Source organism: Dermacentor silvarum, chromosome 7 (assembly GCF_013339745.2).
Source record: "Dermacentor silvarum isolate Dsil-2018 chromosome 7, BIME_Dsil_1.4, whole genome shotgun sequence".
NCBI lineage: Eukaryota > Metazoa > Arthropoda > Arachnida > Ixodida > Ixodidae > Dermacentor > Dermacentor silvarum.
The window spans coordinates 8,116,904-8,141,347 of NC_051160.1; the positions used below are offsets into that span (position 1 = coordinate 8,116,904).

Below are 24,444 nucleotides of genomic sequence, written 5' to 3' on the forward strand. Positions count from 1 at the left end.
ACATTCAAGTGCCACGCAAATCCCACTGTTATACCCGATAATTAGGGGTGTACAAATACCGAATAGCAGATTTCAAGTCGAATATCGAATTGAATCAATAAACAAAAGCCGGATATTGAATTGAATATTGAATATCACAAAGTGTTTTAGAAAATTTAATGTTTACAAATTTTGGGGAAATAAAAAAGCTCAGGAATCTCCTAGCATTGCATAACAAGAATGTATCAAGCTATCAATAACACAGGTACATAGACATGAACATATACAGTACGGTCTACTCATTAAGGGTAACACCAAATGAATATGCCAGCACTGATTACAGCTCATTTCTAGTATCTTATGAAGCTCTGGAAGATATTTTTTATCAACAGAATTTCTCTTGAATACAATCAAGTGCTTTTCCCCCTGTGAAACTAATGAATTAATGAGTTTATGTTGTCAGTACTGAATACCAATGAAGCTCTCAGTTTAATAGTGGACTGTGTTTTGCGGCAATATTTTATGAATTGCGTAAAAAGTGTTGCTTTCTAATCTAACCCAGTCCCGAGTGCGGGTTCGATTGACGGCTGTGGAAGTGAAGATTGTCGCCGCGTATCCAATACAATACACAGGTGCACAAGAGGGGCTCTCCGGTGCATATGGCACTGCACGGGCACCTCTACCTCGAATATTCGAAAAACCAAATACAGTAGAACGCCGCTGATAAGTTATTCGCGGGACCGTAACAAAAACCCGTAAGAGCCGGGATACGCAAGCGCCGAGAAACAGGAAAAATTGAGACAAGGGAGTAGTGCTGAACTGCACCCAATGTCATTTTAATTCTTACGTGTGAAAAAAAGTCATAGTTTTGCCCAACAGTCGAAGTATCGATTGCGATAGCAAATTAGTAGACAGCTATACAATGTAAGAATAGTAGTTTTAACGTCCATATAAACTTGTAAACATTCGCTTATTAACTAAGTTAAACCTGGATATAACGAAATTGACAAATTCCCGAAAAACTTCGTTATAAAGAGGATTTCGTTATATGCAGGTTGGGCACGAAAATTCGAAAAAGAAACTGATCACTTTGCTGACAATCCCGTACCTGCGTTTAAAACCTTCGAGCCACCCGTTACTGCCTTTTAAATCATCGCAGCCCAGGATGAAAGCATAATCCCTCGCTTTTTGCTGCAAAACAGTGCCGCTGATGGGTACGTTTCGTGCCTGCATGTTCATAAACCATGTGAACACAGCTTTATCGATGTCGGCGTATCTTGATGACTTCAACTTCTTGCCGTCCGTGCCACGCTCCACAGCGCTGCGAATCGCATCTTTCGCGTTTAAGATTGTGGACAAACAACTAGCTGAGATGCCAAATTTGGCAGCTACATCCTTCTTTTTTTGGCCTCCAGAAACGGCGTCCAAGATGGCCATTATGTCCTCAAGAGTCAATATCTTTCGTTTCTTCGTCAAAGCACTCATCCTTGGAATGTCACACCAGGTACTGGATGCGTGGACGTGTGTCGTTTCGCACAAGCGCGAGGCATCGGAAACGAAGGGCGAGCGACACGATGGCGTCGTAGCGCCGTATAGTGTCAACTAGTGTCAGGTTAGTGAAGCGCAGAGACTTGCGCAGTAACCAAAGAGTGGCTGTCAGCACGTTGCAAAAAAACTTTCTTTTTTCGGCAACATCAACAGGAAAAGGAGAGTGCCGCCTTGGTGGGCTAGGCCAGCTGCAGCAAGCGGCGGGATCAGGTTTGAATGAAGGGAGGGGGAAAGCTCACACCCGCGGCGGCAAGATCGCCGGGTCGAGGGACGCAGGCCCGCCTCGCACACGCTTGCACGCACGCACACGTGCGCTCGATCTCACCTCGCAGTCGCCGTGAATTCGAGCGCGCCAAGCGCGACGCCGTCGCATCGCATTCCGTCGCTGCGGAGAAGGTGCTTCCAGTTGCTGCTCGCGCAAAAATAACGAAATCTGGGGCGAAATCTTTAGGTTGTCGGCGGGGAAAATTCGTTATTTTGAGGGGGTCTCCCGCTGCCACTTCGTTACGTAGAGGTCTCAAATACATGTGCTTCTACGGAGTATCGGCGGGGAATAGAAAAACTGTTATATCCAGGAATTCGTTATATGGAGGTTCGTTATAAGCAGGTTTATATTAACAAGCATGGTGTCAGCACCCACAGGTAAACATGAACACATCACACTCAATGAGCGCGAACGCGCGCTGTCAAACGCTGGCATGAAGAATTTAAGCGCCGCTGCAGAAGCGACCGAAGTGACCTTCATTCTGTTATCTATCGCTTCAACGCAAACTGAGCGCCAAAACAGAGCACACACAAAGCTACGAGCCGCTGACGCACCTACACTGCCTAGACTCTGCCCCCAACGTAGATCGCTTTCAAGATACGGCCCGTGCGACCGCGCGCCGCCGTGCAGTATGCAGTTGATGCCAGAGTACAACGCCGCCCGCTATTCCTTCCTCTTCGCTCCCTTGCCGGTGCCTCGAGCACAACGGAAGAAGGCGCACTTCCTCTCTGCTTTTCTTTCTTGCACGCGCGAGATTTAGATGCGGTGGTCGGCTCCCCTCGCACGATTTCACTCGCACATACACAGCATACGGCGCGGCGACAGCGTCATCGCCCTTGGACTTTATACGGGACATCTATGAACGAAGACCAATTTTAGGGCCGCAACGCGTCATAGACACCATCTTTAGATAACAAATACGGATCTCAAGGGCCATACTTTTGCTGGCGGAAACCGAAAATACATCATAAGTGTAACCCCAGGAACTTTGGGCGGCCAATACCATCGTCAAGCAACCAAGCCAAGCGACATGAAAAGTCAAAATGGCCGCTCGGGCCAACGTGAGGTGGCAGTTCGCAACGCATGATGCGGGAACGGTGCCACAGTTGCGACGTAACAGCGAGGTTACCAATGCATTGGGTTCTATGGGAGCTGTGCCGGGACCGGCCGAAAACGACGTAACAGCCGGGAAAACGCAGAACCCCGGAACGTAACAGCGGGTTTCTACTGTAGTAGATATTCAATTCGTGAATCAAATTATTAGAACATTCACTATTCGATTCGATTCAGTGGTATTCGATATTTGCACACCCCTACCAATAATTGTTATAGCCAGGTTGCACAAAAAAAGCAGGGGGGAAAAACATTCAACCATTTTATTCAGACAAAGTAGTACAGTTGAACCTATTTATAGCATTACTGGTTTTAACAATACTCGGATGCAACGATGAGTAGCTGCTGCACTGTGCAAATTTGTGTGTATTCTATGGTAAAATAACCGGCTCACTACAGTCAAGCCTCGTAAATACATACCCGCTTAATGTGTAATTGCGGTTTAAACGTAGCCGCAAAGCTTCTCTCACCCCGCCCCCATTGAACCCCATGTATTGGCTGACCGCTTAAGTCGTAGTCACTCATTGCCCACTAAACGGTTAGTGCGTACTATTTTTCTTTCTTGTTCTACACGCACAGGCACAAAATCGGCAAAATCTCATGTGCACAGGTGTTCGAGACTTGAGTTGCGACGCCCGAACGAGAGTCGCCAGCGATGCGAACTTAAAAGATGGCCACCATGATGTATTTCCTGCTCATACAGCTGTTGCTGATTGCTGCGCACAATAGCATGGCCTTCGAGATTAGCACTCGGTAACGCGAAGAAATTCCCAGAAGTAGTAACCTCGCAGAATACCATTTTATTGGGAAGCGCATTTCTGCCGTCACCGTGGACGTCACTTTGAGGTTCCATATAAAGTCCAAACATGAACATCGTCGCCGCGCACCGTACGCTGTATGTGCGAGAGAAAGATTGCGAGGGTCAGCTGACGATTACGGCACAATCTCGCGCGCACGAAAGCGAGAGAAAGGCGGGGCGGAAGCGTGCTTTGGGGGGTTACTTCGGTGGCAGTTACTGTATCTTGAAAGTGATCTGCGACGTGAAAAAAGTGCATGCCTGCGCGGGCCTCATCTTCAAAGCAATTGCAGACTAAGTGCTACTAGTGCCGGTGGCTTCGTATGCGCTGTGTTTCGACGTCTAGTTCGCGTTGAAGCGAGGGACGGCACGCTCGCTGCTGCTGCTGTGCCTTCTTACTCCAGCATTTTGACAGCAAATTTCCGCAGTCATCGCGCGAGATGAGTTCATGTTTACCTGTGCACGCGTTACGCCGTGCTTGTTAATTTAGTTTGTAAGCGGGGCTTCATGGACAAACTGGCTAGCGGCCTTATCGAGTTCCAAGATGCCGTCGTCGCGGCAACGCCACCACTGTGCGGCAAGTGAAGATCACCGATTTTTTGCTGCCCACTAGCAAATAAAGCCTGTCTGAGTGCGTGTGTTTGAGAGCAGCGTGACATAGTTCTTTTCCCGCCGGTAAGTAGCCGCTAAACTGGCATTGGCGATTAACTCATACATTTGTTTAGTGCGTACCTAAACGTTGTTCCCGGCTGACTACGTATTAATGAGGTTTGACTGTACAATGTTCCCATACTGCATTATTGAATATAACAATTCAATCTGACTGTTGGGTATCTGCGCCGAATAGAAAAGGAATGTGAAAAAAAAAAAAAAATAACACACACCACTTTGCCACACGTTGTCTTTGTGCCGCACGGCATGCCCTTGTTGCCCCCTTTGCCGTCTCCCTTCCACCCCTCCAACAGTGGCAAGAGGGCAGAAGGTAGACGGGAGAGAGGCGCACGAGGCCGGCGATGCGATGAAAGCATGCCATGTGGGGCACCTAGCACAAAGACAGGTGTGACAAAGTGGCTAGCATTTTTGATTTTTAAAAAATCTTTTTTCAAGAATTTTGTGGCATTTTTCAATTCGGTGCACACATCCAGTAGTCAGATTTAGCTGTTATGACCGATAATGCAGCATGGGATCATTGTAGTAAGCCGTTTATTTTACCATAGAACACAACCAAAAGTTGACGGTGCAATAGCTGCTCATTGTTATATCCGACATATTGTTAAAACTGGCATTATGAGTGGGTTAGACTGTAAAAAGGCAACGTCATCGTGTTCACAAGTGCGCTGCTGCCGAAAATGTACGCCTGCAGTGAAGTACTTGGTTACCGGAATCTGTGCGCCACCAACCCGTCCACTCACGCTTTTTGTATATAATCTCTCAAACTGCTGCAGCGTGTACCTGCAGAAAATCCGACTGCAACAGGGTGAGCAGCTGGCCCTTGGTGAGCTGGAAGAGCAGCGGGGTCGCTGCCAGTGCTGAGAACTCCTCAGCCAGGAAAGCCATGGCCTGCCGGTGCACCCAGGGTGAGCCGTGCGGCTGCTCACTCCACTGCAACACTCCGCACAGGGTGTCCGGGCCCAGCAGCTCCACCAGCGCATCCTCGCAGGCTGCGTGAAAACGTCAGGGGAGTGCGGCAGCAGCACTTCGGAGGTCGTCTAAGACAGAGTCAATAAATCTGGTTACTTGGCCTGGCTCTTGGTAAAGCAGCAGCTAACACGCGAGACAATCGAAGCAGCTGCGCCGTGTCGGAACGAACCCTGCCATAGCGCCTTTGTGCGTTGCGGAGCGGAGGAGCGTCGTGCCCTTTCCTGACCGTCGCTCGTAGGGTAAGCCTTGTGCAAACCCATCTTCACACAGGCTAGCCAGGACATACACGCGGTGAACCTGGGACAAACTGGGATGGTGCTACCAGACCAGCCGGGATGAGAATGCGGTGTTTCTGAGGCAAGCCTGCGGACAGGGTGGTACTACAGTAGAACCCGACTATATCGGACTCATTTACGTTGAATTATCCCTTATGTCGAACAATTTCTAAACATTGTAAAGTTACAATGAGAATATATATCAAAAAGTATGGTTACATTAAACAAAACAACATCCACTACGGATATATCGAACTTTAAACAGTGCGAAATTAATGTCGCTCTTCGTTTCGAGTGGAATGCTCAAAGTGCTCCGCGGTATGGCGAAAGCTTCAGTGACGTTTGTTTGTTCCAGTTTGTAGCCATCACAACACCGCACACAGCACAGACCACACCATAATAACCACAACTGGCCTAGCAGCAGCACTAAGGAGTCATCAAATGCGCTGCACTGTCAAACGAGCCAAGCCGCCGCCTGTGTGCGCCGCTATGTTTAAGTGATGCTTCCGGCGCGATCGATGTGAGCATGCAGCCGAGTGTAGCAGTCGGAAACGCTCATCGCACCACCGCTATCTTTGAAATGTGTTGCGGGAAAGCCTTTCACCAGAGCGCATGCGGTCAAATGGCGCTTCCGGCTCAATCGATACATGCATGGAGCCTAGTGTGTAGCAGTCGGAAATGCTTACTACACTACTGCTATCTTCATGTGCATTGCGGGAAAGCCTACCGCCTGTCACGAGAGGACACGCAGGTCTGAGGCGGAAAAGTTCAATCACACCTGACCCCGTTTGATACAAAAGTTAGAAATGCATGTGGTTTTCACTGCGATATAAAAAGAGTTCCATATAAGCAATAATTCGAGATACCCCTGTTTGATATACAGTCAAACCCGGGTATATCGAACTCGCCAAAAAATGTTTATTAGTTCGATATATGGCATAATTCGATATAGGCCCGCTATAGGATTTGATGACGCAAAGGCACATACCAATAAGAAAAGTACTTTATTAATATGGTGGCTTACTTGCGTGCCCTACTTTGGAACAAAATAGTCCTGGATTTGCTTCTGTTTCAACGACTTCGCTGCCTGCAACAGCACGCACGCCTCCACGTTGTCCAACGAGTCGGAGCAGCTGAGGCCGCGGCCTTCTATACTCACGCAATTGCGCCGGACCAACGCAAGTGCACTAATCACTTCGGAGTATGTAGGCAACGGGCCATCATCAATTTCCTTATTGGTGTTGCTTTGGCTTGTGGTCGGCACGATGTCTGCAGCGTAGTCCTCATCTTGTAGCTGGCCCATGATGGCGACATCACCGTCCGCACTGACAAACTCGTCGAATGTCAATCCGTCGATAGCACCCAGGAACTCTGCCAGCTCACTCCAAACTTCAGCGGAAACACCTGCGGTGTCTTCAGTGCTGTCATCGGAATTTGGGGTGTCTTGTACGCGGCGGCGACGTCGGACTTCTTCTCACCACGCTCGACTCCGATTTATGATTTCTAGTTTCGCGGCGAACGGCAAATTCTGCCTCTTTGCACAAGCCATGACGACAGCGTGCCAAGAAAGTTCACAGAGCGCCAACAGGCAACACCACCAGCACGGACCACGCTGAATGAGAACTCGAGGAAAAGAGGCAGCAGCAGGCACACAAGCATAAAGAAAGAAAAAATGGCGCTCACTTGTACCGCCCCTCCACGCTTCGGAGAAAGCACGACGGCCTCTGATTGGCTGTAAGCGCTGCGAGCAGGCCAGGATAATTTTTTGCAGGGGGGTGTTCGCCCGTGCACAGCCAGGTCTAAACCACTTTTTCTAGGGTGGCGCCGGCAGTTTTCCCCGCCACCGCGAGGGAAAGCCAACTTGCTGGGGCACTTTTGAAGCACATGGAGTTTGATGTATCGGTTGTCATTGCTATTTTCGTTCGATGTAACAGTAACTTTTGCTATATATTCTCAATGTAAATTTACCGTGTTTAGAAATTGTTCGACGTACGGGATAATTTGATATAAACGGGTTCGATATAGTCGGGCTCGACTGTATTCAGGTTCGACTGTACATGTTTTTCTTGTTGGTACCTCTGCTGCCTGCATCCACGAACCACCACAGCAGACAAATGTGTACTGTCCCTGCCACTCTGTCAATAACAGACTTTCTTCTTATTACCTAAAATCAGAACTAATTATGGTAAATTCACTTCTGAGTTCACAGCGACGTGTTTCTGGAACTGTATTCCAACGGACATAAAGCTGTCTTCTAGTATAGGCAGCTTTAAAAAGCATTTATTCTTCTATTTACTTAACTTGTGAATGCTGTGATGTAATTTAACATGTTGTTTGCTTCATTTATGTGTAAACCATTACATCTGTTTAACATTTCACCACATCTCAGTCCACTTCTTTCCTTGTGTCAGTACTTGTTAAAACTCTGCCCCTTGGCTACATTTCACTCCCCCTGATTTGATTTGTTTTTAATTCATTACAAGATGGTAATTCTGTACAGCGTTATGCCATGTTTTCAGTTTACTTGTTTTCTTGCAATAATACATGTTAACAATTCTACCTCTTTGTTTCATTTGCATTACCCTGAATGGTTTTGTTACTTTTTATTTGTTGAAAGCGTAATTCTGTATAGTATTATATGTTTCAATTCTTTAGATGTCGTGTGTAATTATTTGTAGACAACTTTACAACTTTGCTGCATTTCCTCTAACCTAATTTGTTTTGTTCTTATTAGAACAGGAGGTCCCCTTACAGCCTTGAGCTTTGGGACCTCCTTCTGTATATCCTGTTAGTGTGCTTTTATTTTCGTGAATAAATAAATAAAATTCTTCTTCTTCTTCTTCTTTAATGGTCACATACGTGTGCCATGCTTGAATCATCTAATGTCATTGGACATGTACAATGGTGTCCATGTAAAAATGTGTGTGTTCTCAAAGCAAGCAGCTGGAAATTAGCCCTATGGGTGTCGTAGTGTACGTCTGTCCTAGTCCTTTTTACGCTACTCAGATTCCCAGTCATTTAAGGAGCAACAAAGTTTTACGGCAAGCGTCTGCAGACTCAAACGGCGAAGCCAGATTAACGTGACTAGGCCTATTCTCATAAGGCAGCTACTAAAACCAATAGCACTAAACAAGATTCCAAAATATACTCGCTTCTCACCCTGAGCAAGCGAGTCCACCTCGATGAGCCGTGCCACCTGATAAAGTTCCATAAACTCGTCGGCCAACGATCCGCCAGATGAACAAGGCAGCATGGACAAGTCCACTGTGTCCTGATACAGAGCCCAAAGCAGGACACGCGCATGCCTCACAGGAACCACGCCGGCGTCGAGAACGACACGCATACGACCGCTGGGCGTGGTCCCTCCCGCTTCACTCACTCCGCTGCTGCCACTAGCAGTGGTAGTCCGTCGCTGGATCACTCCACGGAAAAAGGGGCACCGTGCTGCCAGCACTGCCCTGTGGCAGGGAAACTCGGCTTCCTGCTCCGCACCCCCTCCGCTGCCTGGCACCTCCCACACCAGGCTGGCGTCCGCCAGGTGTCCACCTGTGCCAATCAATCGAAAAGCTGGGTCAGTTTGGTTACAAGCATTGCAAAATATGAATCAATTAACCAGTGCTAAATCTGGATTAAACAACAATTGAGGTATACACTGGACAGACACCGAGCTTCAAAACTCAGCAACTGCTTTTCATGCATGCTTTGATCATCATAGTGCATAGTAAAAGACTGTGACTTCTTACACAAGCACTTATATATCGTATTTACCAAATTCTAACACACCTCCAAATACAACGCACACCCAATTTTCGTGGGCTTAAAGTAATAAAACAAAAGTGCACCTGATGCACCCGACTGTAACACGCGGCTGATTAATAAAATAAAACTACACTCGAACCTCCTTATAACGAAGTTGAAGGGGGAGCTGAAATTACTTTCTTATATCTGCTACTTCGTTACATCAGTTATTACAATTTATTGCAATATACGTATGCCCAATGGGGTGCACAATTGTAAACATGGAAACAAATTAATTTTTTATTAAATTATGAGGTTTTATGTGCCAAAACCACGATCTGATTATGAGGCACACCGTAGCGGGGGACTCGGAAATTTGGACCACCTAGGGGTTCTTTAACGTGCACCTAAATCTAAGTCCATGGTTGTTTTCGCATTTCGGCGGCCGCGGCAGGGATTCGATCTCGCGACCTCGTGCTCAGCAGCCCAACACCATAGCCACTGAGCAACCACGGCGGGTAAACATGGAAATAAGATGGCTTTGCAGCCCACAGAACAGCTACATGGCCCCGCATGCAAGGAAATTGGAATAAAACAACAAAAGAATCTTTGGCATATGCAACACTGGACATAGCACCTGACGCGACAGCCTTTATATAGCTGCCCTCTGTTCCATTGCGATGGCGTCCGCTTTCGACTTGGCCTGTTGCTGTCGAGCAGCACGTGGTGCTGCCGGTCATGCCCCCCCCCCCCGAGATTGCGTCGGGGATATCTCGGAAGCCACGTCTCACTGCGCCTGCCTGCGCAGAGCACTGCGCAGAAGTGAACGCACTAATCGTGTGCATCGCCATGCGTAGACGCGCAGTGTGGTGCGGCTCCCGCAGCCAGTGGAGAAGTGCGACAGTGAGCTGATGCTTGGGCACAGGTGTGCACTTACGCGTGGCGGTGAAAAAGACCTGTGTTGCTCGACGTGTCCGACGTTGGAACGTGGGAGTTTTGAAATGCTGCGGCAAACGAGTGACGAACTCCGTGGAAAGCGATGTACTCGGCCCGCAACTGTCGAGTATTTTTTGGTTTCGGAGACGAATCTAGTTCGTTTCAGAGAACGAATGTAGTTCGTTATATCCTTTGGCACGACAATTTCACTTGGTTAAAAAGAGGTTTTAAATACATGGTAGAAATGTCAAGGGGAATTTCATGTACTTCGTTATATCCATTAAATGCCATTTGGTTATAATGAGGTTCGAGTATATAGTATATAGCAGATGTGCATCATTTACCTTCAAAGTAAGGGAAAAAAATTTTTTTTTTGACTTTTCATAATGGAAGCAATGCATCGTCACCATTTGCACTTTATTGGCCATAGATACTATGCATACAGGGCCAGTACTCTCAAGCGGTCACTTTAAGAGGTACAGTGTAGACCGCTTATAACGCAAGTCTCCGGAGTCGCGAATATCCACACTATAAGAGGTACCGCACTATAACCAAAACAACTATTTTATTACGATAATGGACACTCCAGGCGCATTTCTGCCATCGCTGTCACCGTGCTCAAGGTTCCGTATTTGCTTACTAAATAAATTAACAAGCACGGTGTCACGCACGCACAGGCAAACATGACCACATCTCGCTCGTTCACCACGGAAACGAACTGTCAAAACGCTTGAGTGACGAAGCGTGGTGAGCGAATTGACCTTCGTGCTATCATGCCTCTCGCTTCAACGCGACCTATAAGCAGCGAAAACACGGCGCGCGGTGGACTTTCCCCATCGCAGATTGCTTTCAAGATAGGGCCAAGGCGATCATATCGCTGAAGTGGATTGTCGCAGATTACGTCCTGCTTCGGTCCACTGAAACCGTTCCGCATTGCTTTGCTGGCGAAAATCCTCTCCTTCTGTTTGCACCAGTCCCAAACGCAAGTTTCTGATTCTCCGAATGCCCGTGATGTGGCCCAATTTTCCTCCGTCTTCGCAGACATGATCACTGTCCTTTTAATTGCGGCATCATGATGAACTCGGTACTTCATGCTGATAGAGCAGACGCAGAGAACATGAAGACAGACGGTAGACTATTCCCTAAGCACGTGTACTGCAGCACATGGAGGAAGCTATGGTAGCTAGGCTCGACGCGCGTGCGAGGCGGCCATTTTGAAATGCCGACGGCTATATGGTAACGCAGATTTAAGGTCGTACTCGATTCTAACATGCACGCAATTTTTGGACCTGTTTTATCAGAAAAAAAGATCACGTTATATTCGAGTAAATACAACATTTGTGGCTTGAGGGGAGCGTTTGCCATCTAGGTTGACTGCCGAACTTCCAGGCAGCCGCACTATAACCGGTATTTCGTGTCCCGCAACTGGACTATAAGCGATACGCGTATACATACAGTGCTATGGGAAAATTAATGGGAGTCTAAAAAGACCGTATTATATCTGGTCCTGCACTATAAGCGGTTACGCTATAAGTGGTCTGTACTGTACTACTATCACTTTTGCACGATTCTGCATCGGACTTGTCAATGCGTCTGGCAGTGTTCCTTGCACTGTGCGCAGAAAGCGAGCCTTGCAGAGTGCCAGAAACTCTGGCGGCCAATTACACCAGTGCATCCACAGCAGAGCCACGCGAAATCTCACGAAAGTGATAGTATATCCGAACGTTATTGGCCAAAAATACTGCTCAAGGTCGTAGTCAAGCACAAAATCAACTGACAGCAACCTTCACAAAATTGTGCTCTGTAGCCATTTGGGGATGGCAATGGCAGTGCATCTGACGACCTCTGATAGTAGGATGTTGCCAACACCATGAATGCGGTTTTGGTTTCACATCTGATTGTAACGCGCAGGCAATTTTCGAACCCATTTTCCCAGAAGAAAAGTGTGCGTTAGTTCAGATACAGTGTTTACTTGCATAGTGAACGCACTTATTTTCCCGAAAAATATGTGCAAAGTTGGGGCGTGCGTTCATTATGTGGGGTAAAATTCTGAGCAATTTTTTTTCTGCAGCCACCACCTCAAAAAAAGTTGCAGTTTTGCCCAAAAGGCGAACCATCGATTGCGATAGCAAATGCGTCGACAGCTATACGAGGTAAGGTTTTATCGGCAGTATAAACTTGCAAACATTCGCTAACTATGTAAATTAACTAGCATGGTGTCAGCGCGCACAGGCAAACATGAACAGCTCACACTCAATGACCGCGGACATTCGCTGTCAAAACGCTGGCATGAGGAAGCGCGGCAGCAACAGCGATCAAAGTGACCTTCGTGCTGCATATCGCTTCAACGCAAACGGAGTGGCAAGAACGGAGCACGCACAAGGGTTTAAGCCACCGTTGCACTTAGACTCAGCCCCCGACGCAGATCGCTTTTGAGACAGGGCGCGCGTGGCCACACAATGCACAGCTGCTGTGCAGCCCCCCCTCCCACTCCTCCCTCAGGCCACCATGCGTGCAACGGAAAATGGCGTGTTTCCTCCCCGTTTACCTTCCTTGAACGCGGAAGAATGAGGTGCGATCGCTGGCACCGTCGGCAAAAATGTGCCTGGAGTGTCCTTATAATTGCTATCACAATAAAAGTAGGAGGCACACGTTACGATACGGTGTCCGACACAATTGTACTGGCCGGACACGATATCAGACGCTGAATCATACTGTGTCTCTCCGAATCATAACAGAGTAAATATAGTGAACAGCACCTGGCTCACATTAGCTTTTCTCTATGCACCTCACAGCCTCTTGTGTATCTACTAAGCATTGCGCACAAACATAGGAGAGCTACTGCTTAACCCTTTCAGGATTTTTGACGTACATGTATGGCGACACTGATACGTCCGTCCCACATGTATGGCAACGATCTTATGTTTGATATTTCCTGTGTATTCGACACCACTGGTTGTTGAGTGGTGCTGCCATCTCTATGAAGTCACCCAAGGTCATTTGAAAGTTTGTTACTGCTCACCGGTGCGCACAAGTTCACTCGTTTACATCCGAACACTTGATCACGTGGTCGCATGCACATTGTCTGCTACCTTCAAGGCGTGTGTGGAGGAGATGCTATCATTCCTTACGGTCGCCGCTATTACATTTCCGGTAGTGTGGCGTGGCCAAAGTTACTTATCGGTTTTCTTTTTATTTGGCTTCAGTTGCGGTTCACCCATTCCAGTACACTGCGTTCTGCACAGTCGCGATTTCTGTATAGCCGTGCACGGTGCCTTTTCTCACGGCAACTGATCAAGCTTTCTTCTGAATTATTTCTGAGGTGCTTATTCTTTGATGAAACATGTTTTTGGGACAACAGATTGATACCCATAAATTTTGCTGGATATTTTACTCCATCTCTTACTGTATAGTGTATTTGTGCATATGCTGTTGGTGCACTTAAGAGATTTTCAGACAAACTATTGCTTGCAATAAATTTTTCCTGTTTTCATGAGTTTTCAATCATTTACTAAAAGGGGAAACTGCAATAAATAAAATTGACCACAGGGCCATGATGTTTATGAAAAAATTCGACCTTCAAAGGGTTAAGAAAATGATTAGACACTAAAGCGCTAGCAAACTACAGTCGAATCGCGTTGATTCGAACACTGCTTAATTCGAACTTCCGCTTTATTCGAACTGACGCTGTGGTCCTGTCAAAGTTATGTGTATTCCAATGGGCGAAAATGCCCGGTAATTCGAACGCGAAAGCATTTGCGACGGTTAATCTGAACTTACCGCGCACTGACAATCCCCTCAGCAGCGCGCCAAATCACGTGGCAGCGCCTCCGACTGCATTGCTCCGAAAAGCTTAGGCGAGACCCCTAAACGCTGCACGGAGCAAAAAAAAAAAAAAGAGAGAGAGAGAGAGAAAAAGAACCCCGGCGGAAATTTCACTCTCTCAAATGGCAAAGTCGCCGTTTCTGCGTCGCACCGGAACACATGTGTACGTGCCGACGTCTCAGCCAATGCTGCGATGCAGAGGGAAGCAACGGTGGTGGCCTAGTCCGGCCAACGAAACTGCCCACGCCGGCCAACGCCTCGCTTCAATGGCAGAAAACGAAACTTCAGGGAGCGGGCTGGTGCCAGGCCGGCGGGAGCGGTGGCGGGTACGCACGGAGACAGTCGAAGGGGAGGGAGCTACGAGGAGTTGACAGGGAGTGCAAGGGGAACCACCGAAGCAACAGGGTTGCCGAGGCCAAATCCGCTTCCCTGCCGCCCTCCTCCCTCACCTTCGATGGTCCTCACGCGCGCCCATCGCCGTGCCGGCGCCACCCACTCCCTGAATTTTCGTTTTCTGCCGTTATCGGGAAGCGAGCGTTGGCCGAGGTGGGCAGTTTCATGGCCCTCGCTCGCTATGTGCTTGCGCCCCCCGTGATATTTCACGACTCCCAACGTTCGTATGTCGTGCTATGGCGCTCTAATACTTCAAAAATAAGTCCCTCCTTTAATTCAAACTTCTTTTAATTCAAACAAGTTTTTGGGCCCCTTCGAGTTCGAATTATCGAGATTCGGCAGCATAAACAATATACTGTAATATGTTGGTCATGATAAAGAACCAGGCAGTGCTAAAACTGAGTCAGAAATCTAAATCTTTATTGGGCCGAACTTGTGCCCAGAGAAACACTCAAAGTCCAACGAAGCAGCAAGCCCAGTCGTCTGATCTATGAGTGAAGTACGTCGGATATTCATACATGACTCATCGTATATTCCATTATGGTGCTCGGGTATGTTCCAGCATGCACACCACTAGTTGCATTGTGTACGCAATCTCATTAGGCAAGAATCCATAGAATCGGCTACAACATTCAGGAAACTTTCGATACATATAGGCACATCTGGCACCGAGTGACAGCTTTGTAACAGCCAGCGCAAAATAGTCACCCGAATAAATTATCAACAATGTACACGTGTCAATGTGGTTGACCATTAAGCGAGTGTGCCTGAGTATTCTCAGCATTCCTCGAGGAAAGAGGTCCACCTTCGAGCATCCTCCGAAGGTCGAGTGCCAATGGGTTTGGCACTCCAAACTGCTCGCTCAACCGCAGCAATGTCGAGAGAGCAGCACTGCTGCCGGCCTCTCCAGCCACGCTGAGCTCGCCCGTGTACAGGTATCGCAGCAGGTCCCCGAACAGCTCCACCCCAACGCCATGGAATGTCCATCTCCACCACCATCTGGGGCAGGGAGCAAGATCATGCAGTGCTTGCTGGATAAAAGGAAACAAAATTACTGCCAACAGCATTCACGAGGCATGCCCCGAGTCATGAGACCAGATATGTTTAGTGAATCTCAAAAACCATCACCCTGTACTGCTAGAAAACACTGGCAGAACTCCAATGCCCCTCAAGGAACTTCTGGACAATGCTAAGAAGCTACCTCACAATATCAAGTACATAGACCCCCATGTAAAAAGCTGCATTGACCATTTGACCTTGAGGTAAAATTCGTGGTGCACAATTCGATGGTAACCGAAAAACGCCATAAATGTGACTGCTTCTTCTTTTGTTCTTCCACGCTTTTTTTTTTTCTTTGCTCATCTTTCATTTTACATTCCTTGCTCTGTAACTTCAGCTTGATGTTGCGTTGCCGTTAACAACCCTTTGTAAGAATTCATTGCTGTCGTCCCAAGTTTTCCAATTAATTAAACATCCTCTTCGTCACAACTCTTGCTCAGGAGTTGACAGTTTTGGCCTCATTTTGTTGCTAACTTTTTCTAATTTCCAACATTTCAGTCATTATCCAGAAAATGGTGCCTTTCTCAAACCAAGTGCCTTCTGCACCTTAACTTTAAGCTCTTGCACATTAATCAAGCAACTGCTGTAACCCCACCTCTTATGTATGTAATGCCCTCATATGGGGGTCTTTAAGGAAAATAAAGTGAGAAGTGTGTGTGACAAGTAAAGTGCCAAATATCTGTGTATCTTCTGCTATCCTTCAGGTCTCCACAGCATTCTAGAAAATGCTGGACTCATTTAAATGGAGTTCTTTTCATTAGGGCATCCTTTAATTCCATATGCCTGTAGCAAGATTTGATAAATTTCTGCAGTTTTCCCCAATTTCACAAGAAATTTTATATTGATCCTTTGTTCTGTCTGTTCGTCATCTCCAGTTCAACAAAGACTAGTAAGTGGTTGCACACACAGTGCAAGCATCAAATCCTACCTCGTCGTACAGCAGTCTGGTTCGTACTAGACCGGGTCCTTCTAAACAGAGAGACCCTTTTCCATTTCTTTGCTGACTCACTGCCTGAACTTTTGGGACACACCTCGCAGATCCCCACTTCAAGTACGCTTATGCCCTCCAGTGAGGATAGGCTGTTGTGGCCTTTTGTTGTGTGACCTCGTCCTCAACAAGCCTGGACGAAGAGGTGGCCTGAGCCAGTAACATTCTTTATTCAGACATACCCCCGCTTAGCCCAAAAGCGTTACAGCAGGGGGGTTACAAACATGAAAAGAATACATCTTGATTCACACTGCACACCTGTCCACATGACGGTCGATTCCACTGAGCGATAGTTTTAACAAAAAAGGAATTGGCATACAGGCCCATCCTAGCCCCGTATTCTCTAATTTTGCACTGGTGGTCAGTGCGAGCAGATATATAGTAGTTTGGCGGTTTTAAGTACATTTCCCTATCAATTCCAGTTTTGTTATGATAGATTTCCTACAGAAGTTCTAGCCACAGTTTCTTTTGGCGAGACGACAGGGATTCCCAACTGAGCTCTTTTATCATTGCTGTGCCAACTGCACCTCCTCCCATACCTACCTGAGACGAACCTGGCTGCTCTCTTGTATTTTTCTAGTTTATTTATAAGACATATCTGTGACAGGTCCCAAAGGGTACAAACATATTCCAAAATAGGTTGTATACAAGTTAGGTACGCCGTGCTTCTAAGGTTAGAATTTGCACATTTTAAATTTCTTTGAATGTAATTTAAAGCAACTGCCGCTTTGCCAACCACATAGTCCACATGTTCCCATCAAGAGCAGCAAAAGCAATCGCCCGACAGCATCATGCCAATATTGAGTCGTGAATTCCTTACTTAAAATATTATTCATTAGATAGTAGCTGGCATCAATTACATTTTCCTTCTTAGTAAACCACACATGGATGCACTTACCCGTATTCGAATTCATTTTCCACTTAGAGCACCATTCACAAATACGTTCTAGGTCGGCCTGCAGTTTGAGAACATCATGTTCATTATCAATTTTTCTATACACAATACAGTCATCCGCGAAGAGCCGCATGTTAGAGTCCATACCTAAGGTAATGTCACTAATATATATATATGAGAAAAAGAAGTAATATGTAAGCATATTCTTACGGGCCGCCTCCTTGCATTATGGAAGAAGACGACGATCGCCGGGAGATGCTGCACGTGTTCAGCCATCTTGGCCATCTCAGTCAACAGTCCCTGTTTATAAATCCTGTCCCACTTTTATCTATTTGACGCCCCGTCACACATTGGTGGAGGTGCTGGGTATTCTCGCCAGACGACGGAGCTCCGAAGCGGTCGGCACAGCGGTGCGACCACCATGGCACACCAACCGGAATCTACTTCTGCACCACGAACACCGATTGTAGTAGTCCAACCCCTAGACCCTGGAACGTTCAACGGAACCGATGGTATCGACGTTGAGGAATGCCTCACGCTATACGAACGGGTGAGCTATTCCAACCACTGGGACCTGACAGTCATGCTGGCCAATGTGGTGTTAGTGGAACGAGTGAATCTTAGTGGAACGGCGAAGTTGTGGTATGACAATCACGAGGCCGACTTTGGGAGCTGGGATACATTCAAACAAAAGCTCCGTGACCTGTTCAGTAAGGCCTCCAGTCGAAAAATTGCTGCGAAGCAACAGCTGTCAACTTGCGCCCAGACGTCCACGGAATAATATTTGTCGTACATCCAGGATGTGCTGGCGCTGTGCCGTAAAGCTGACAGTAATATGTCTGACAGGGTTGGCCACGTCCTAAAAAGGATAGAGGACGATATATTCAATTTGCTCATGCGCAGAAATTGTGCTACTGTCAATGCCATGATCGAGGAGTGTCAGCGCTTCGATCAGGTTAAGAGCTGCCGTATTGAACGACCATTCGCCCGGCTTCCCAACACCGCTGCAACGTCTTCGTGTGACGAGCGGCGGCAATCTAACCTTTTGCCACCTTCGGCCGAATTGACGAGGATTGTCTATCGCGAAATCGAGGCTATGGCTCCCGCTAGCCTCTTTACCAGCTCTAACGCCGGCGACTCAAGCACACCAGCGGTTTCACTCGTCCAAGCCATCGTGCGAAACGAACTCGCGAATCTCGCGGGTTCACGCTGCTTGTGCCGTTGTCAGCCCTACATCCGCTTCCAGGGCCCCCGACATGGTTCCCTCGGTATCCACGGTGCGCTCCGCGATCTCGGAACCCTGCTGATTGGCGAACTGAAGACGATTGGCCTATCTGCTTTAACTGCCGCCGTGTCGGGCACGTTGCTAGCTACTGTAACAACCACTGGTCATTCCCGCAACGTACTCCATCCTTTGGCCATGCTCGCCGCCTTGATCACAGCCCTTTTGAGCCCCTATCTGCGGCACACCCCGACAATCCTGACGCTGCCACGACATGGTCCAGTCGCTCGCCGTCACCTAGAGGTCACCAGTCGCGTTAGCAACTGTACCGCCGTCCGTCCTCCCGCTCCCCGCCACCTCGCCGCGCCCCGTTGCTGAGCAACCGTGGCTCCTTCACTCCAGAAAACTAAATGATGCAGTGCCTGGAGGTAACGCTGCATCTACGACTCTGCCCCAAAACCCTCTAGTTACTCTGCTGACTCGACCCGTGACAAAGAGCTGACAAAAGACATTGTAGGGCCGCCTTTGAATCACATAATATTGCCCACCGGTTAGCCGGTTGGTTGTTAATATAATCAATGGCACGTCGGCGATATCTACAGCGGACTTTCTATTCCTCTCTTAATCTCTCTCTCCCCTTTTCCCTTCCCCCAGTGTAGGGTAGCCAACCGGGCTCAGTCCTGATTAACCTCCCTGCCTTTCATTAAATCATTTTCTCTCTCTGCCGACTCGACGCTGTGTGTTGGACGTTGACGTTGACGGCGTGACGATTTCTGCACTTGTCGACACCGGGGCTTATATTTCTGTCATGAGCTCTGATCTTTGCCGTCGCCTAAAGAAGGTGGTCACACCTGCTGTTTCCCACATTGTAAGAGTGGCCGATGGAGGAACTCCCACCATCCTTGGCATGTGCACAGCCCACGTCACAATCGCCAGTCACCCAACTACTGTTTTATTTGCCGTTCTTGAGCAATGTCCGTACGACGTTATTCTTGGTCTATACTTTCTCGCAACTCATTCTGCCCTAATTGACGGTGCAACTGGCCTCCTGCAGCTCGAACTACCTCACCTAGCCATGCCCAAACCATGCCTTCGGCCCGTCTCTGCTCTCTCGACTATGTGCGCATGCCCCCGCAAGCCGCCATGTATATATCGTCATGGTCTCGAGCCCTCCTGTCGCTGATGGCAATTACGTGCTACCCCCGGTAACAGACGTTCTGCTCACCAAGAACGTCGCCATGCCTAACACCCTCGTGACTGTCACCGGCAACCGCCATCGCCATTCCTATTTTAAATTTCAGTGCCTCTCCTCCATTTATTCCGGCAGGCATGTCACTCGCCGCCATCACTGCGGCTGAAGACTGCGAAATTTGCACGTTGGATCCCACCAGTCCCTTCAGTTCATCCTTCCTTCGTACCACAAGCAGTTCGCTGCGCGATGTTCGGAATGATCCCTGCTGGCCTTCCTTCTGATCAAGCTACTGCCCTTCGCCGCCTCCTGGAGTCTTACCAAGACATTTTCGACTTCAACGATCGTTCTCTGAGCTAAACGTCTGTTGTCCAACATCGCATTGACACGGGGAACGCGAGCCCCCGCCATCTCTATCGTGTCTCCCTCACCGAACATCGTGTGATCCAAGGCGAAGTTGACAAAATGCTCACGAAAGGCGTTATCGAACCTTCTTCCAATCCGTGGGCGTCCCCTGTGGTGCTAGTAAAAAAGAAAGACGGCAGCTGGCGCTTTTGTGTAGACTACCGACACTTGAACAACATCACCCGCAAGGACGTCTACCCCCTGCCCCGAATCGATGACGCCGTGGACTGCCTCCACGGCACCACGTACTTTTCCTCCATCGACCTACGCTCCGGATACTGGCAGATTACCGTTGATGCCATGGACCGCGAATAGACTGCGTTCGTCACACCAGATGGACTTTACCAATTCAAGGTTATGCCTTTTGGATTGTGTAATGCCTCTCAACCTTCGAGCGAATTATGGATTCTCTCCTTCGGGGCTATAAGTGGTCTATGTGTTTATGCTATCTAGATGATGTGACTGTCTTTTCACCTACTTTTGAGGACCACCTAGCCCGCCTGCTGGCCATTCTCGATGTGTTTCGCCGCGCTGGCCTGCAACTTCACTCCTCCAGGTGTCGTTTCGCCCGGCGTTACATCACCGTTCTCGGTCACCTTGTTAGTGCTAGCGGTGTCTAACCTGACCCTGACAAGGTGCGTGCCGTCCGAGACTTTCCTGTTCCTTGCTCAGTTAGCGATGTACGGAGCTTTGTCGGGTTGTGTTCCTACTTCCGCCGCTTTGTCAGGAATTTTTCCGACATTGCCCGGCCGGTTACTGACCTACTCAAGAAGGACATCTCTTTTTCCTGGGGTCGTGCACAAACTGCCGCATTCACCACCCTGGTCAGTTTACCAACTTCACCGCCCATTTTGGCGCATTATGACCCATCGGCCCGTACAGAAGTTCGCACCGACGCTAGTGACCACGGCATAGGTGCAGTACTCGCCCAACGTCAGAACGACCAGGACCGTGTCATTGCGTACGCCAGCCGCCTTCTCTCGTCGACGGAGCGGAATTATTCGATAACTGAGCACGAATGCCTCGCTTTGGTCTGGGCTGTGGCAAAATTCCGCCCTTATTTGTACGGCCGAACGTTTTCCGTTGTCGCGGACCACCATGCACTTTGCTGGCTCTCATCGCTGAAGGATCCTACAGGAAGGCTTGGCCGTTGGGCATTACGACTACAGGAGTACACCTTTGACGTGCTTACAAATCTGGCCGGATGCACGAAGATGCTGACTATTTATCACGCTACCCTGTTGACCCTCCCAACACTGCCGAACGTGATGCCGGTGACTTCGTTGTGGCTATTGCAGATCTGGCCAACATACGCGCTGAACAGCAAAGTGACAACACATTACGATCTATAATTAGCCACCTCCATTCCTGTCAGCCAGACCAATCACTTCGTCTGTTTGAGCTTCACGACAATATTCTTTACCGTCGTAGTACCACTCCCGACGGCCCAGAGCTTCTGCTTGTTCTCCCCAAGCATCTTCGTGCTACTGTTCTCAAAGAACTCCACGATGCTCCGACCGCTGGCCATCTTGGCGTATCCCGCACATACGATCGCGTGCAGCGCCGGTTTTTCTGGCCTGGTTTGTACCGATCTGTTCGACGCTAAGTTGCTGCGTGTGACCTTTGTCAGCGACGTAAAGGGCCCTTGAAGTTGCCTGCAGGCCTTCTGCATCCTATTGACATACCCCAGGAGCCATTTTACCGCATCGGTCTTGACCTCCTCGGTCCATTTCCTACGTCTGCTTCAGGGAACAAGTGGATCGCAGTTGCGACCGATTACACTACGCGTTTTGCCATCACGCGAGCTTTGCCGACTAGATGCGCCACTGACGTCGCCGATTTCCTCCTTCATGACGTCATCCTTCATCATGGTGCCCCTCGGCAACTGCTCACACACCGAGGCCGCTACTTCTTGTCGAAAGTTGTCGATGACCTCCTTTGTTCCTGTTCTGTGGAGCAGAAGCTCACTACTGCGTACCACCCGCAGACCTACGTGCTCACCGAAAGGCTGAACCGCACCTTAACCGATATGCTGTTGATGTACGTGTCTGAGGACCATCAGGACTGGGACAGCGCTCTGCCATACGTCACGTTTGCGTACAACTCCTCCCGTCAAGACACCACCAGTTTTTCGCCATTTTACCTCCTCTATGGCCACCACCCTGCATTGCCTTTTGACAAGTTACTACCTGCTGTTGTACAACATACCACGGAGTATGCCCGCGATGCTGCCGCGCGAACCCATCTGGCACGTCAGATCGCTCATGAGTGACTATCAGACTCGCAATTAAGCCAAAAGGACCGTTATGACCGCAGCCACCGGCACCTCTGCTTTTCTCCGGGATCTCTTGTGCTTCTCTGGACTCCTTCTTGTCGCGTCAGTCTCTCCGAAAAGCTTTTATTGCGTTACACCAGACCTTACAAGGTTTCATGGCAACTTAGTGACGTGAACTATGAAATCACCCCGCTGAACAGTTCTTCACCATCTACCCTGCCATCTCGTGACGTCGTGCACGTATCCCGACTGAAGCCGAACTTTTCCGTCGCCTCCTGGTGTAATTAGTCTGCGTCGAAACGGCACTCAGCCCGCCGGGGCGGTTAGATGTTACGGGCCGCCTCCTTGCATTATGGAAGAAGACGATCGCCGGGGGACGCTGCACATGTTCAGCCATTTTGGCCATCTCGGTCAACAGTCCCTATTTATAAATCCTGTCCCGCATTTATCTATTTGACGCCCCGTGACAATATTTTTCTTTTTCTTGTTTTTTTTTCTTTCTACCCTTCGTTATTGGTCGGCATGAAGCCGTGCCTCTGTTTATTCCTGTATTTTTGCAGTCTGAATCACCCGCAGCCTTTACAGAGAGCAAGGCCAAGAACAAATACTCGAACCTCGTTATAACGAAATGGGATATAACAAAGTAGATGAAATTCCCCTTGAAATCTCCATAGAGATCCATGTATGTAAAAACTCATTTTAACAAAGTGAAATTGTCCTGCCAATGGATATAACGAACTAGATTCGTCTCCGAATACCAAAAAGTTGTCGCAGTTTCACCTGAAAGGCGAAGCATCAATTGCGATAGCAAATTTGTAGAGAGCTATACGGAGTAATGATAGTAGCTTTATCAACTGTACAAACTTGGACATGCAGCAGCACCGGCAACACGCAGAACTGTTGTCGACACCGTCGGTGTTTTGCCCGCGTTCGCACAAAATGCGTGCGGCGTTGGTGACTGTTGCCGGAGCCTCTGATATAAATAGGCACTTGGTGCCGCAGCTAAACGTCGCCTCCCTTCCCTCCCCCCCCACGGCCTTTCGCGCGTCGGAAGAAGGCACGTTTGCTCTACATATATGGTGATTGTAAAGGAGGAAAGAGACGCCTACTTCTGCAGTCATTAAGGGAGCACGGCGCAGAACGCGCGTTTGTTCTCCGCCGTGCGTTGACTCCCCGTGAAAGCACGCGTCCCTCGCGCCCTTTCACTCGCACATACAGCGTTCGCCTTGCGGCGACGATTTCATCTCCATTGACGTCATACGGAACCTCACGGCGACGGCAGAAATCTGCTTTGGAGTGTCCATATAATTGCTATCGCAATAAAATATTGGAATGTCGCACACCAAGTACATCGCTTCCCGCGTGGTTCGGCACCTGTTCGTAACAGCAGTTAAAGAGTCCCGTGTCCCCGAGTCGAATACGTCGTCGAGCAACACTGGTCTTTTTCACTGCTGCACGTAGCTGCGCACCTGCGCCCCTGCAGCAGCTCACCATTGCACTGCTGCATTGACCTCTCTCTCTCTTGCGCGTACCTGGCTGCACGAGCCGTGCCACATTTCGCAGCTACACACGACGGAGTGAAAGATTAGTGCATTCACTTCTACTGTGCAACGCACTGCGCAGGCAGGCGCAGCTGGGCGTGCCCCCCCCCCCCCCCCCCGGCGATCTCCCTGGTGCAAAATCGGCGGTCATGCGCAAGCCTGCACTACAGTGCCCTACCTGCGCAAGACGCGTAATGCTGCACAGCTACACGCGGAGATACAAAAGATTCTTTACGGTGCACTACACGAGCAGCTGGGCCTGGCATTTCCCTGACGCAATCTCGGGGCTCACGCCCAGGCCCTGCGCCTAGCTGCGCGTCCTGACAGATGGGCGTGGCCTCCGAGACAGCATTGGCATCTG

At 48.8% G+C, this 24,444-nt stretch overlaps 1 protein-coding gene across 1 annotated transcript in view; it reads right to left on the reverse strand.

The window, feature by feature from the left end:
* LOC119457496 (BTB/POZ domain-containing protein 7-like) overlaps nucleotides 1–24,444 on the reverse strand; it is an 83,364-nt gene that overhangs the window by 44,609 nt on the left and 14,311 nt on the right. The window contains 4 exon segments of the mRNA XM_037719082.2: nucleotides 5,154–5,362; nucleotides 8,777–9,163; nucleotides 15,315–15,483; nucleotides 15,485–15,508. Coding sequence (XP_037575010.1) covers nucleotides 5,154–5,362; nucleotides 8,777–9,163; nucleotides 15,315–15,483; nucleotides 15,485–15,508 — 789 coding nt within the window.